Here is a 13,337-nt window from a genome sequence, read left to right as displayed (position 1 = left end):
AGAGAAACATAAGGGGCAATCTTGATATATACAAAGGGATGGCGATGAGGTTTGTAGGGCCATGCATGCCATTAGTGCATTGCCCCACTGATGTTTCCCTTGTTGCCATTGTCTTGGACCTCTTCAGGACCAGTGTCCATCAGTTGCTGGTACTGGCTGAAGTCCAGGTCATCAGGTTCAACCATCTCCAGGTTGCCCATGTGCTCCTCTCCTGAGTCTGGGGCTCCTTCCTTGAGGAGTTCCTCTGTGGTCACCATGACCTTTGGTCCCATGGGTCATGGGCCCAGGGGGTCCAGCTTCTTACTCAGACAGTCTCTTGCCCAGTGTTCAACACCTTTGTACAAGTGGCAAATGCTGGTATGAGTTATGGGCAGGCCCTTCTGTCTTGGGTCCCAAACAAGCTGACAAGGCACCAGCTGATCAGCTGGTCAGCTAGGGTTTCCAAGAACTGCTTGCACTGGCTGATGAGCTGGGTAAGCTTGTGCTGGCTGGCGAGCTGGCGAGGAACTCTGAACTGGTGGCATAGGCCAGCCTCCTGAGTTTGGTCATGGCAGAGTGGTGCTTGGATGTCTAGCAGCAGATTGCTGTAGAAGCATCCTTTGCCAGTCAAACTCTTTGACCTCCCAGTACCATTCCCACCTTTTCATGGGTGGGTTCTGCTCAAACTTCTCTTGCAGGCTGTGTGTGAGGCTGCCTCTGAATAAGTCAATAACTAGTTTGTTATCATCCAGGTTGACTTGCCCTTCCAGGTCTCTGAAGCCTTCTACATGGTGTGTGGCAGCACCTGGTGCATCACTAGTAAGCTGGACAGCCAGCAACTTGTTGTAGGCCTCCATTCTGGTATTCCAGGGATTGAACTGTTCTGCTAGGCACTCAGTAAAGTAGTGCCAGTCATGGAACAGTCTCCCTTCTTGTGCTCTGTCAATGTGGAGTTTGGAGGTCCACCATTTGCAAGCATTCCTTTCCAATTGAGCACCCATGTGGTTGATCATGTGTGCTTGCTCATAAACCTGATTGAACTTGAACCAGGCTTCAGCTTCAAGAATGAAGATTTCCACATCTCTTAGATTGAACTTGGGGAATGGGGTGGTGATTGGCTTTGATTGCAATAGGTTGGGGTCTCCTGTTGCACTAGCATCATCCTCTTGCTCCAGGCCATAAGGATGCATCCTAGGCCTGTTGTATGGGTCCACCCAGGGCTTGAAGTATCTAGGCCTGGTGGGGGAAGCATACTTCTTGTAATTGATGCCAGACTGCTCATCCAAGTCAGCAAATGACACTGCTTGCCTTGGTTGCAATGCCAGGGTTGGTGTGGGCAGGTCTCCTATCATGGATTTGTCCCCTCCTGCCTGATCTTTTGAGTGGGAGAGCTCAATTGTCTCTTCTTCACTCAGGTGAGTGCAGTGTAGGCACTCCTTGTGTTGACCTTGTCTGGTGAGCTCCAGCTGAGCCTCCATTAGGGAGAGAAGCCTCTTGAGCTTGTTGTTCAGGCCCTTGTCCATCATGTTGATTTTGGGGTGCTGCTTGAACTATCCACTCTAATGTCAGAGGTCTTGTGCCTGAAACCTGATATCTGTAATAGAAATGCTTCTGTTACAGATCCTGTCAAGATATGTGGTAGAGTGCTGTGTATTATTATTCTTGTCAAGATATGTCATAGAAAAGCCTCTATGACTTTTCTTGCTTGAAGATGTAGTAGTGTGTTTGCTATTGCAGGTTTCGACTGACTGCTGTGGACACTCCATCCAGAGGTAGCTCAGCACGATCGATAACTATAGGAACTTTGTACTGACATCTAAAATCTCGGGACAGTTTACACGCGAGCTGTATATCAAGCTGAGAACACTAGATTATCACCACGTTCACCAGTCAATCGAGTATATATGTTTCTGTCTTCTAGCAGCAGTGACATCGTACTCAGACTCTCCCCGATCGCCAGTTATCGGGACCAAATCTTCTCTATATTTCAATAGAGTCCAGTATGTACAATGCCTGTGCATAAGTTTGAGGACAATCGGGTAATTTCCTGATTTAGCCGGTTATCCCACATTTGGGTTGTTGTCATCATTGAGCAATAGGACTACCATCATACTAAGCAAGAACACTTCAAACACTGATATGGTCTGTGGCAATGAGCTCTCTCCAAGCAAGCATGCTTCAATCATTGCAATGCATGATACTGGGCTGCCAATTCAACAAATCACAGAGCTAAGTGGCATTTCCAAGACAGCAGTTCACAAGACCATCCATAACTTTAAGGAGTGTGGTACCTTTGAAACAAAAGCACAATCCAGCCATCCATGCTCCTGGACAGCTACCTTGGACTGATACCTTCAGCATGAGGTACTCAAAAACCTGTTTCTATCATGGTGACAGCTGTCAGCATCGCTTGGCAGCATTCCAATAATGCAGCTCTGGAAAGCAGCATACTGGGCTGGTATCAACTGCTGGATTGTGCTTCAAAAGCCATTTCTGACAGCCAAAAACTGGCATAAACATCTAGAATGGGCCAAGGCTAATGGCACAACTGATTGGAGGGGTGTGCTGTTCACTGATGAGGCAGCTGTCGAGGTTGGCTGCTGGCCCAGACACACATGGGTTAGTTGCCAGAAAAACACTTGAGAAGACATCAACAACATGGTTCCAACATTCCATTCTGGCCATTTCAGCATCCAGGTATGGGCCAGCATTGCATACAACCTTAAAACACTGTTGGTTGTGCTCCCATTGGCTCCAAGAAAGAAGCAGCCAGGGTCAGCTAATCAATAGGATCTCACTGAGAACCTCACAGCTGTCAGATATCACAATTGGATCATTGATGGCCCACTCTGGGACACCATAACTGCTGTTAGTGCATACCCTGATGGCCTGTTGCTTGTTGAAGATGGCAGCAGCTGCCATCAGGCTGCTATCTGCAAGCAATGGCAGGCTGAATACCACATTAAGATGCAGGAACACCTGCTGGCTTTGCTGGACCTTAACCCTATTGAGAACATATGGTATGTATTCAAAAACTTGCTTGGTAAGTGCTTGCTGGTACCGAAAACCCAGGATGAGCTTGCAAGAGCTGCAGAGGAAGTGTGGAACACCCAGATCACACTCAAACATATCAATCCTGTGATCGAGTCAATGGAGCATCACGTGGAGCAAGTGCTTACTAAGCATGGAGGTCTGCTCAAGTATTAGTTGGCTCCGAGACTCACTGCAATTGAAAGCTCTTCTTTTGAACTTGCTCACTGTGTGTTTTGCTCAGTCTGACACTTATGAGAGATCAATCCTCCAAGCAGATGGAAGGTATGCTATCAGATGGTTAAATCATTGTCTATTGGACCCTGTCCCCAAACTTTGGGCAGGGACTGTACGGGCGCGTCTGACTTCAACTAAAAGAGCATAAATTACCATTCATCCACGCAACCCTACTTGAGACCAAACTTTGTCAAACTCGGCCCAATCTGCACCGCACCCCAATCCGGCCCACTACTAGCCCCACTTTCCCCAGCATTCGTATTCGCCAGCGCCAAAGCACTAGCCTCTTTCCTCGTTTTGATATACTGCAACTGACTCCTGAAATGTCTCAGACAACTATCCGGCGTTGTTGGCAACTCCAAAAACCCACCACCCACAATCGCTGGATGAGTCGTTGCCCCACCATCAGCTTCCGAAGACATTAACGAATCCAACCCATTCGAAATCAACTCCACCAACGAATTGATATACTTCGGCGCAACCGCTTCCACCCTTTGCTCGAAATAGTAGAGATACTGGTCGAGAGCGGAACAGAAGATTTCGACTGTGCTGCGTTCGTCTATGCATGAATTGGCGATGCGGAGGGATTTTTGCAGACATTCGAGGACTCGTTTGCCATCTTTGAGAAGGATTGGCTTGTTCTCCTTCGGGTTGGATCCGTTGGTGGGAGGCGTGCTACCGCTGGCCGCAGCAACACTGTTCCCCGTCGCCGAGGAGGAATTTGTCGCCAGTCCGGACGGATGACCAGGTGTTTCAGTCTGCCACCATAAATGACTCGCCATCATCACCGCCGCTGCTTGATGAGGTTTCTTCAACAACTTCGCACCGTGCAATGCCGCCTTCGTGATCAGAGTATCGTAGTTATCCGTTCCGAAAACGCGTGCGGTCTGAAGCGTACTGATAATCAAGCCGATTGCATGCAACTGAGCGCGCGATTCCGAAATCGACTCTTCATAGATCGTGAACGACTGAACGTAAAACTCGTACGCCAACTCTTCAAACCCACTTTCATCCGCCGATTGCGCAGCCAACAAGAAAAGCCTCAAGCAGATGTCTGAAGACTCGACCTTGTTGTACAGAATTGAGATCACCTGGTGGATGAACTTGTAAAGCGTAAACATCTTTGACTCCCAATTCGGCTCCTCCCTTTCGCGCAGCTTGTATCGCCGAGCGAGCTTAATCGCAGAAGTAATAAGAGGAGGGAGCGTAAACTTGATCCGTTCACCACCATCAACAAAGTGCTTGCGTGCGGTTTGAAGCAAGCTGAATTGCGTCTCAAGCTCTTCAGCGCGGAAAAGATGAATCATGCGAGCGATCCAACCTTGTTCCTCGGCCATCTCTTCCATATCGTACTGCATCATGTGATGACGACCCACACCGCGAACACCGGTACCATACATGCCTTGAACCATTCTAGCGTCGCCTCCACCGCCGTAGTGACCGTAGTTGCCGCCGTAGCCTGCTTGACCGCCGTGACCACCTGCGCCCATATACATGCCTCCATGAGGCAACCCGCCCATGAGAGCATCCTTGTGATCGCGAATGATAGGACTGCAGAAATCCAGAACGCCACTGACATCTTCAGGTGTCGACATGACAGTCTCGTTGCGCAATACCGACATGACGACGGCTTGTGCAATAGACTTTCGCGTTGTGTAGGGCTGCACCGACAGCAACGACAGATACGAGGGAAGCGCCAACAACGTCAGCACTGTGAGGTACGAATTGATGGGCGAGAGGAGCAGCGAATTGAGGTTGGTGGCTGTCGCTGGACTGTGAAGGTCAGGGCTCTGTTCGAACTCGACGACCTTCTCGCGTGCGAATGCCAGCACTTGATCGACATACTCGAGTTTGTCGGGGTAGCAGCTGAGCGAGAGGTTGGCGAGCGAGACGAGCAACGCCGTGATGTCTTGAATGGAAAGATCGGGTCGAGCACGGATAAGCTGCACAATCTGCTCCCAAAACACTTCGAAGAGGCGTACATCGTCAGGGATGCCTCTGAACTTGCCAACGGGCTTTTCGGAGATCGTTGCTTGGCGAGGAGCTTGAGCCTGTGCGGGTGCAGTCGCCTTCTTGGCGTCGCCGTTCGCGTCGGTACTGTTGGTGCCATTGCCAGTGCCAAACCCGGCAGAAGGGAACTCTTGCGCTCGAGTGTTGTGCTCATCTTGTGCAGCAGCGCTTGCCGCAGTGGAAGTAGCACCCGTATCGGCAGTGAGCTGTGCGCTGCTCGCTTCGGTTCCATCGTCGGTCTGCGATGCCCACGTACTCGAGCCTGCCGTAGGGACTGCACCGGCATCTGCGCCGCTACCTCCAGCCGATCCCCAAGCATCCTCGTCCAGACCCTCTGGCACACTACGGAAGACAGGCTCTTCAGAGCTGTGTGTCGCAACATTAGGTGCTGCTGCAGAATCTCGGTCAGCAGAGGACATCCCAAACCCGCTCGGCTCGACAGGAGGTGGAGGCATGCTGCTGAGATCGGCAGCTGTAGGGGATGCAGGCTCCGCAATGTCAGCGGCCTTAGCCTTGGGGTCGCCTTGAGCAGTCACCTCGTCCCAGACAGAACCAGGACCTGCGCTCTGGCCCGTCATCCTCATTTGTTGCGTCTTTTCCGCAAGGCGACGACTCGCTTCCTCCTCCTGCCTCTTGATCTCCTCCGGACTATCGTTTTCCGCTTCACGTGCAGCATAAGCGGCAAGACGATCAATGAGAGCAATGACGATCTGCTTGATGTTGACCTTCGGATGGAGAGCTGCACAAGCAGACAAGAAGGGTCCAAGGGTACGAAGATGGAAGTCATCGGGGAAGACCTGGATGACAACCTCCATGAGGTACTCTTGCGCAATGACATCCTTGCAGTTGACGACCTGTTCGAGGATGGAAGGAAGGATGGTTCGCTGGTACATTTCGAGATCGACACCTTCAAGCTGGCTGAGGCGAACCAGGTTCGTTCCGACAAGAATGCGAAGTTCTTTTCTTTCCATCTCGCGCTTCTCGCGATCTCGCGAGTGGCCTTGATGTTGGAGACGGACCCACAGCTTGTTCATCTCTATAAAGTTGGTGAGCACGAAACCGATGCTGTCCTGGAGATTGCCGCCAGGGCCCATGCCTTGACCGACCGGGAGGTAGTCGCGTGTCGCACCGCTGAGGTAGTGACGAAGGAAGAGACCTCGGGTGGGATGCTGAACACCTCGACTCATCTCCATAACATCCTTCATGATCTCCTTGATGGGTGCGTCGGGTATCGACATGTATACACTGCCGACGGTGATCATGAGATAGAGACGAGGAACGATGTTTCCGCAGTACTGCACAAGCTCGTACAAGTCGGCAAGGTGATGTTTGCCGGCGGTATGAGCATCGTAGAGATAAATCGATAGATGTCGCAGTGCATCGAATACGGCCATGTCTGTTTCAACGACGAGGACGAGTATGAAAGGATGGATGTAAGGTCAGTGGGTTTGCCTTTGCATGGACAGGAAGCGAGAGCGGATAGTGGGCTACCTACAAAGCTCATAGTAGTTCTTGGGCGACAGCGAAGAAGTTCTGAGCTCGGAGAGCATAGTTGAAGCGCTCTTGAGCGCATCCATGACTTGATCTGCGTCGAGACATCGTTTCATTTGAACGAGTTGCACCTTGACTACGTTGAGGGCCTCGGAGAGGACTTTGGCTGAGTCGTCCATGGCTGAAGGTGGATGGATGAAGCTAGCCTTTCACTGAGGCAGCTTGTCGGAGAACTCGGTGCCTGTTGTTCAAGTAGAGAACGACTGAAGTGATGGAAGGATGTGGTGGTGATGATGATGATGATGATGTTGATGGTATGCACACATACGCCAGCTGAACTCGGCACTGAACGAGACTGTTAAAGGTGGAGTTGCACGAGCCAACGAGTTGAAGATTGCATCACGTGATTTTCATAAAAAGGCGTGCGCGTCTGGACTGGACTCAGCCATCGCTTTGTTCTGCTCTCCGTTCCACTCTTCACAACATCTATTTGCTCTCCACCTCTCTCTTCACTACCATCATCTTCTCCAACACCAGGCATATGACAAGCAGCCTGTTTTGTCATTTTTCTCCCGCTGTCCCGCAGTGCCACTGTTTGGAGCTCTGACTTCCCAGCACTGCTCAGTGACCTTTTGGTCCCAGCCTTCACGGCTCCAGTGACCTCAACACCTTACACCACAATGAACGATATGGAACAACTCTGTCGCATTTGTAAGCTCTCCAAGCCGCTCATCTCATTTTGCCACCAGTGGTTCCTGCACAGGACCACCACATCTTGTCTCGATTGCTGCACTGGCAACCCTCGCTCCATTGCTCCAAACCCCTCCCAATCACCCCCACCTGGGTCGAACACCACCAGACCTCCTCAACATTCGCACACCACCGGACCCTCTCCAGTGCCAGCCCGCAACGGACCCCCTCCACCCTCCAACTCTCCCAGAAATTCACAGGACTCGACCCACATTGGACCCTTACCCCACCCCGTCTCCACCACAGTCCCAAACCTCACCATCCCCATCCTTCCACACCTAGTGGCCCCGCCTCCCACAGCTCCACCTGCACCTCCTCTCCCCGCAATCTCTTCTGCCCCAACCACTACACCTGCAGAGCCCAACCCTCACTTTGTTATGTACTCTGACCTCTCGGCCAGCATTGGTGAGCTTCACCAGTTCCTCCAGGACGAAATTGCCAAAGCCTTTCAACGGGTGGCCAGTACTACCACTCCACTGCCCACAAAAAACGCTTCCAATCTCGCTCACAATGACCACCTTCCTCCGGCGCCGCCTGCTCCAGCCTTTTCGGCACAACTAGGTGAGTACCCAGGGGCCATATCCTACCCTTGGCTGATGACCGACCTCATTGACAAGGTCCACCAGGACACACTCAGCGTCTACGACCTCCTGAAACTAGCCAATCCGTCTTGGCCTGGCGCCACAGCTCAGGACGAACCGGCCCCAGTAGTCATTGAGGGCTTCTCGGTCATGAAGGGCCCCTCAGCCTCTGCTTCCAACCATCAGTTCAGTAAAACTGTCCCTAACTTTTCCACATTTGGCTGATTGTGGGTCATCTACCTGTCGCTCTGGTCCTCGACATCCCACAACACAAACATTTCAGTCAGTCTCAGTCGCTTCTACCAACACGTGGCCGACCTCTCAGATGTTTTTCCTTAGGACTGCATAGCTGGTTACATAATCGCTGTTTGCACATCTCGATTCAGCCGAGCTTCCACGGCAGAGTGGGCTTGTTTCGATACCAAACTCCATGCCATGCACTTCCAAGGGGTTCCAGCTCACACCCCCTCCAATAACCATACCAAGCAACCCACAGCACATCATGACAACCCGCGCCGTGACCAGACGTGCATGTTGTGGAACCAGGGCCGATGTTCTGGCACAGACCAGCGACCCTGTGTCCGAAAGCACGTGTGCATCACCTGTGGCAGCCTGCACCCATCGAAGACATGCACACGCACCGCGCAACCCACAGGCCCATCACCAAAGGCAAACCAAACCACCTAATTTCTCCGCCCCTTCCTTCAGCATCCACCAGCTGTCCCTGGTTGTCCATCCCGTCCTGCGAGGCTACAGCGGCACAACCCAGCCCCAGCATCTCCCAGTGACTGGTCCATCTCTTCCCATGCCCCGCCAACTCACAGCTCGCACTTCCCGCTGCCCGGTCACGCCCAGCAGCTCCTCCTTCACTCATCCCCTTCACATGCCATCCTGCGATCAGGCCTCGGCTCAGCTTCTGCCACTCCAAAACCTTCGCCCGCCACCCTGGCCTAACACCAGGGTGGCCCAACCACTTTACAACCCTGCTGGTCTTCCCACCCACCATGGTACCATGCAAGCATCTCTTGCGCACTGGCGCCAAGCTCTCCAGAACTATCCTGACCACCTGTTTGTCACCCAGCTCCTGGGTGCCATTAGGCATGGGGTCAACCTGGGCTACTCCAGCCCCCTTCGTAATACTCCTCGCTTCTGCACCATCTGGAACCTCCCCATGGACTCCCAGAGCAAGTTGCACCTCCAGCACAAACTCGAGACACACCTGCAGGAGGGTCGCCTGGTTGCTGTCGACCCCACCCAGTCCCATCTGGTTTGCTCACCCATTGGCGTTGTGCCAAAGCTGCGATCTGACAAGCTACACACCATCCATCATCTGTCTCACCCCCGCAAACCTCAACCCCACCAGCTGCCATCTGTTAACAACAGCATTTCCCCCTCATTCACCTCTATCTGATATGGCTCCCTGGCTCCCCTCTTAGCATTTGTCCGTGAAAATCAGGGCACTGCCTATGGAAGAGCGATCTGGCTGACGCCTTCCGGCATGTTGTCACAACACTTGATGATGCCTGGTTGCTTGGCTTCACCTTTAACGGACAACACTACATGGAAATGGGCCTTACCTTTGGCGGCCGCAGCTCCCGTTGGCTATTCAATCTTTTTGCCGAGGCCTTACACTGGGTCTTGCAATCGACCACCCACCACCCCGTTGAGCATTACTTGGATGATTTCTTTGGAGCCGTCCCGGTGGCCTCCAACCCTTGTCAACCCCTTCACTCTCTCACCATAGCGTGCTCCGCACTCGGCCTCTGCCTCGTGCCACAGAAGACTTTTTGGGACACTACCAAGCTCGAAGTCCTTGGAATCGAGGTTGACACTGTCTGGCAATGCATTGGCATCACCCCCAAACGGCGTCAGCGCATCTTAGATGCCATCACCATGCTCCTGGCCCAGCGCTCTGCCCACTTAATTGACTGGCAGCACATAGCAGGTCTCCTGCAGTTTGTCTCCCAAGTGGTACTGCACGGCCGAGCCTACTTGCGGCGACTGTATGACACTTCCAAAACTGCTCATCACCACCCCTTTTCCCTTTTCCGAATCTCTCAACCCGCCGCAGCTGAGCTCCGATGGTGGAAGACCACCCTCCGAGCCTGGCCAGGTTATTCCCTTCTCCAACCCTCCCCACTTGTTGTCAAGCACATCTGGACCGACGCATCCAAGTGCAGCTATGGTGCCCACCAGGACCTCATGCAGTCCCCCTCAGCCGCCCTCTCTTGGGAGGTGCCCTGTCGCCACTGCATGAAGGACATTCGATTTCTGGAGGCTTTGGCAGTCCTGGAGGCGCTTCGTGCCTTCTCCACCCATTGGACCGGCCCCCGTCTTGTGGTCCTCCACATTGACAACACCAATGTCGAATTTGGCCTCCACACAGGTCGCTCTCGTGACCCTCTCATGCAGACCATCCTTTGTGCGATCTTTGGCCTGTGTTTCCAGTGCCACAATACCCTGCATCCGGTTTGTGTCACTTCAAAGGATAACATCTTGGCTGACCTTCTCTCTCGTTGCTGTTTCCATGCGATACAGCAACATTTTCCTCCTGCCCACTGCCTCCTCTTCCCCACCATCTCTGTGGAGTGCCCAAGGCCTTTGTCAATGCCACCAGTTGTTTGGCCCTTGCAGCCACTTACATCTGGTGGGGTCTTGCCGAGTTCAGTTGCAAACGCAGTGCAGGTGTGCCTGACTGATACCAGTCTTTCATCTGGAGTCATTTCGGCCCTGGGGTGCCACCCTTCCCAGCCACCGACTTGTTTCTCACAGAGTGGGTCTGCGATATGGCACAAACTCACTCCTTCCACAGCCTCAAGCACGAGCTCGATGCCCTCTGTTCCTGGCATGTCGACCTTGGGTTCCCTCTTGAGGCCTTCTCCCATGGCTGCTTGGAGCATGTGGTCCATGGCATCAAGCATACCCATGGCCTTTGCCCCACAGCTTCCAAGCACCCTATTACCCTCCCCCTCCTCTGGGCCCTCCTCCAGCAGCTCCCGCCCTCTGCCTCTCTTGGAGCTTGGGACTGGCAGGTCGTTGCTGTGGCCTTCTGCATCTCCTTCGCCTGCTTCTTGCACTGCGGTGAGGTCACCTGGGACCTCACATCGCCAACACAGCTGCTGGTCCACTCCATCACCTGGCATGAGGACTATGCCATTGTCCTCCTCCTGGCCTCGAAGACCAACCCCTTCTGGCTTGGTATGCCCCTTGTCGTCCCCAAGATTGGAGGATTGGAGTGCCCATATGTCATGCTCCACCTCCTCTGCCCCCTGGTCTGCCACCCCCTTGCACCCCTCTTTGGGTTGCAAGACAGCTACAAGCCCCTTACATGATCCTTCTTCCTCCAGCACCTACACTCAGCCCTGTCTCACCTTGGCCTCAACACCTCCCAATATGCCAGGCACTCTTTTTGGTGGGGGGCGGCTATGTGGGCGGCTTCGCAAGGCATCGATGCCAAAACCATTGTTACAGGGGCAATGGATCAACATATGAAGGGTGTGCCAAATTGACTGACAGCACTCATGGTAATGTCACAGGGTTGACAGATCAATGTATGAAGGGTGCACCAAATTGATTGGTGTCAAATCATTGGGAATTGATGATGTTAATTGGGTTGATAGTGCATATGATTTACGAGATCAACCAAACTCTGGGTTCTAGGTTAATCTCACAAGGATTGATTGGGATCAGCTGGATCAGCATGCCTCAGCAAGTTGGCCAACACAAGCAAGTGTCAGGAAATTCAGGAAGGAAGATACTGGCATTAGAAGGAGAAGCATACAGAGATAACCATATGTAGGAGTGGGGGACCAAGCTCAACATCAGGCAGATGGTTACCACTCAAGGGGTACATGCATATAGCCACACAGGATCAAGCACAGGGGTGACCACATGACAAGGGGTTTGGTCATGAGGTCCAACAAGTGGCTAAAGGGATTCACAAGATAAGGTCAAGAAGGTGGTTGCCAGTAAAGAGAGAAGGAGCTGTGAATGGAGATTGGTTAAACAAAGAGGAGGAGCTGTGTTGAAGGGGTTGTCACACATCATCAAGTGGAAAGGGGGCATGAAGGCAAAAGGGCAGTGTTGCATAACCATTACACTGTGCAAACAGTAGGGGTGCAGCATCAATGGGATTGACACCAGTAGGAGAGACAGTGTCAAACAGGGGACAAAGGCCCCTTGGGAGGAGCAGGAGAGGTGTTGCAGGTGACACCAATCAAATGCATAAATACTCTCATTCTACCATAGTAAACGAGTGGATCCTCATCCACTCTACTTACTTACTTTATACTCTACTCTTTACTTGACTCCTAGTTATGTATCATTGCAATAGCAGTGCTTTTGCAATGACCCTCAAACATGTGTGTTGTATCACCATTAGGTGTCAACTGTAGGCAGTGTTCTCCAAGCACTTGTGGTCCAGTTCTCCACTGTAGGCAGTGTTCTTCAACACTTGCAGTCCAGTCCCTTACTGTAGGCAGTGTTGCTCAACACCTGCAGTCCAGACAGTTATTGTAGGCAGTGGCTCACACCTGCAGTCCAGTAACTCCCATCCTCTGTTGGTGATAAGTATATTGTGGTCCAGATGATGCCCAAGAGCATTATCAACAGTACTGCAAACACTTGCACTGTAAGGAGAGGGTATCACTCACTCTCCAACAAACAGCAAATGTGCCATGCAACCTCTGAACAGAGTGTTCAAGGTGGTCAGCCAAGACTTACCAGTTGGAGACATCTGGTTACATTTAGTTGAAACATACCAAGTAGACCTTACTCAATCAATCCCATCTATACCAATTGAATAACACCCAAGACTAGTCTCTGGTGCGCGACCGCTTACAACCATCAAGCTCCTTGGCCGATGGAACTCAGATTGCTATCGGCAATATATTGACCGTTCCACCACCGAGTGCTGCTCCATGGTGGCCTCCACCCTCTATTCAACCAGGCAAGGCCCCCTCATCCCTCCTGGTCCTTCCTGGCAAGACCCCATCCTCTAACCTGGTGGAGCCTCTGGCCCCTCTGCAGTGACCACTGTCTGCTGCACAGGCGACACTGCCGTTGTTGGCGGGCTGGGAGCCTCCTGTCGAGCTTCGAGGACCTCACGGGTTTTTGCCTGCAATCCACCTAGTTTAGTGTGCTCTTATAGCCGATGTTCAGTTTCATTTGTGCGATTGAGTCCAGACAGGAATGATGGAAAATCTTTAGGGTTTTCAATTGCCGAAGCTCGCAATTGCTGAAACTCAAGATAGCTAAATC

At 52.3% G+C, this 13,337-nt stretch overlaps 4 protein-coding genes across 4 annotated transcripts; 2 read left to right on the top strand and 2 right to left on the bottom strand.

The window, feature by feature from the left end:
- Nucleotides 1-545: 545 nt before the first annotated feature.
- Nucleotides 546-1,505, bottom strand: UHO2_00386 (uncharacterized protein; the record flags this gene model as incomplete). The annotated part of the gene is made up of 1 exon (XM_041557006.1): nucleotides 546-1,505. The coding sequence occupies one exon, from the start codon at nucleotides 1,503-1,505 to the stop codon at nucleotides 546-548; it is 960 nt and encodes a 319-aa protein (XP_041412940.1).
- Nucleotides 1,506-3,416: 1,911 nt separating this feature from the next.
- On the bottom strand, nucleotides 3,417-6,926 carry UHO2_00385 (uncharacterized protein; the record flags this gene model as incomplete). Its single annotated transcript, XM_041557005.1, has 2 exons — nucleotides 3,417-6,652; nucleotides 6,752-6,926. 2 exons carry the CDS (start codon nucleotides 6,924-6,926, stop codon nucleotides 3,417-3,419), a joined length of 3,411 nt encoding a protein of 1,136 aa, XP_041412939.1.
- Nucleotides 6,927-7,427: 501 nt separating this feature from the next.
- Nucleotides 7,428-8,303, top strand: UHO2_00384 (uncharacterized protein; the record flags this gene model as incomplete). Its single annotated transcript, XM_041557004.1, has 1 exon — nucleotides 7,428-8,303. The coding sequence occupies one exon, from the start codon at nucleotides 7,428-7,430 to the stop codon at nucleotides 8,301-8,303; it is 876 nt and encodes a 291-aa protein (XP_041412938.1).
- Nucleotides 8,304-8,580: 277 nt separating this feature from the next.
- On the top strand, nucleotides 8,581-11,410 carry UHO2_00383 (uncharacterized protein; the record flags this gene model as incomplete). Its single annotated transcript, XM_041557003.1, has 3 exons — nucleotides 8,581-9,345; nucleotides 9,552-10,547; nucleotides 10,784-11,410. 3 exons carry the CDS (start codon nucleotides 8,581-8,583, stop codon nucleotides 11,408-11,410), a joined length of 2,388 nt encoding a protein of 795 aa, XP_041412937.1.
- Nucleotides 11,411-13,337: the final 1,927 nt, after the last annotated feature.

This window comes from Ustilago hordei, assembly GCF_900519145.1.
Source record: "Ustilago hordei strain Uho2 genome assembly, contig: UHO2_contig_01, whole genome shotgun sequence".
NCBI classification, from domain to species: domain Eukaryota; kingdom Fungi; phylum Basidiomycota; class Ustilaginomycetes; order Ustilaginales; family Ustilaginaceae; genus Ustilago; species Ustilago hordei.
Note: the sequence above shows the minus strand (reverse complement) of the source record. Positions and strands in the feature narration are given on the sequence as shown.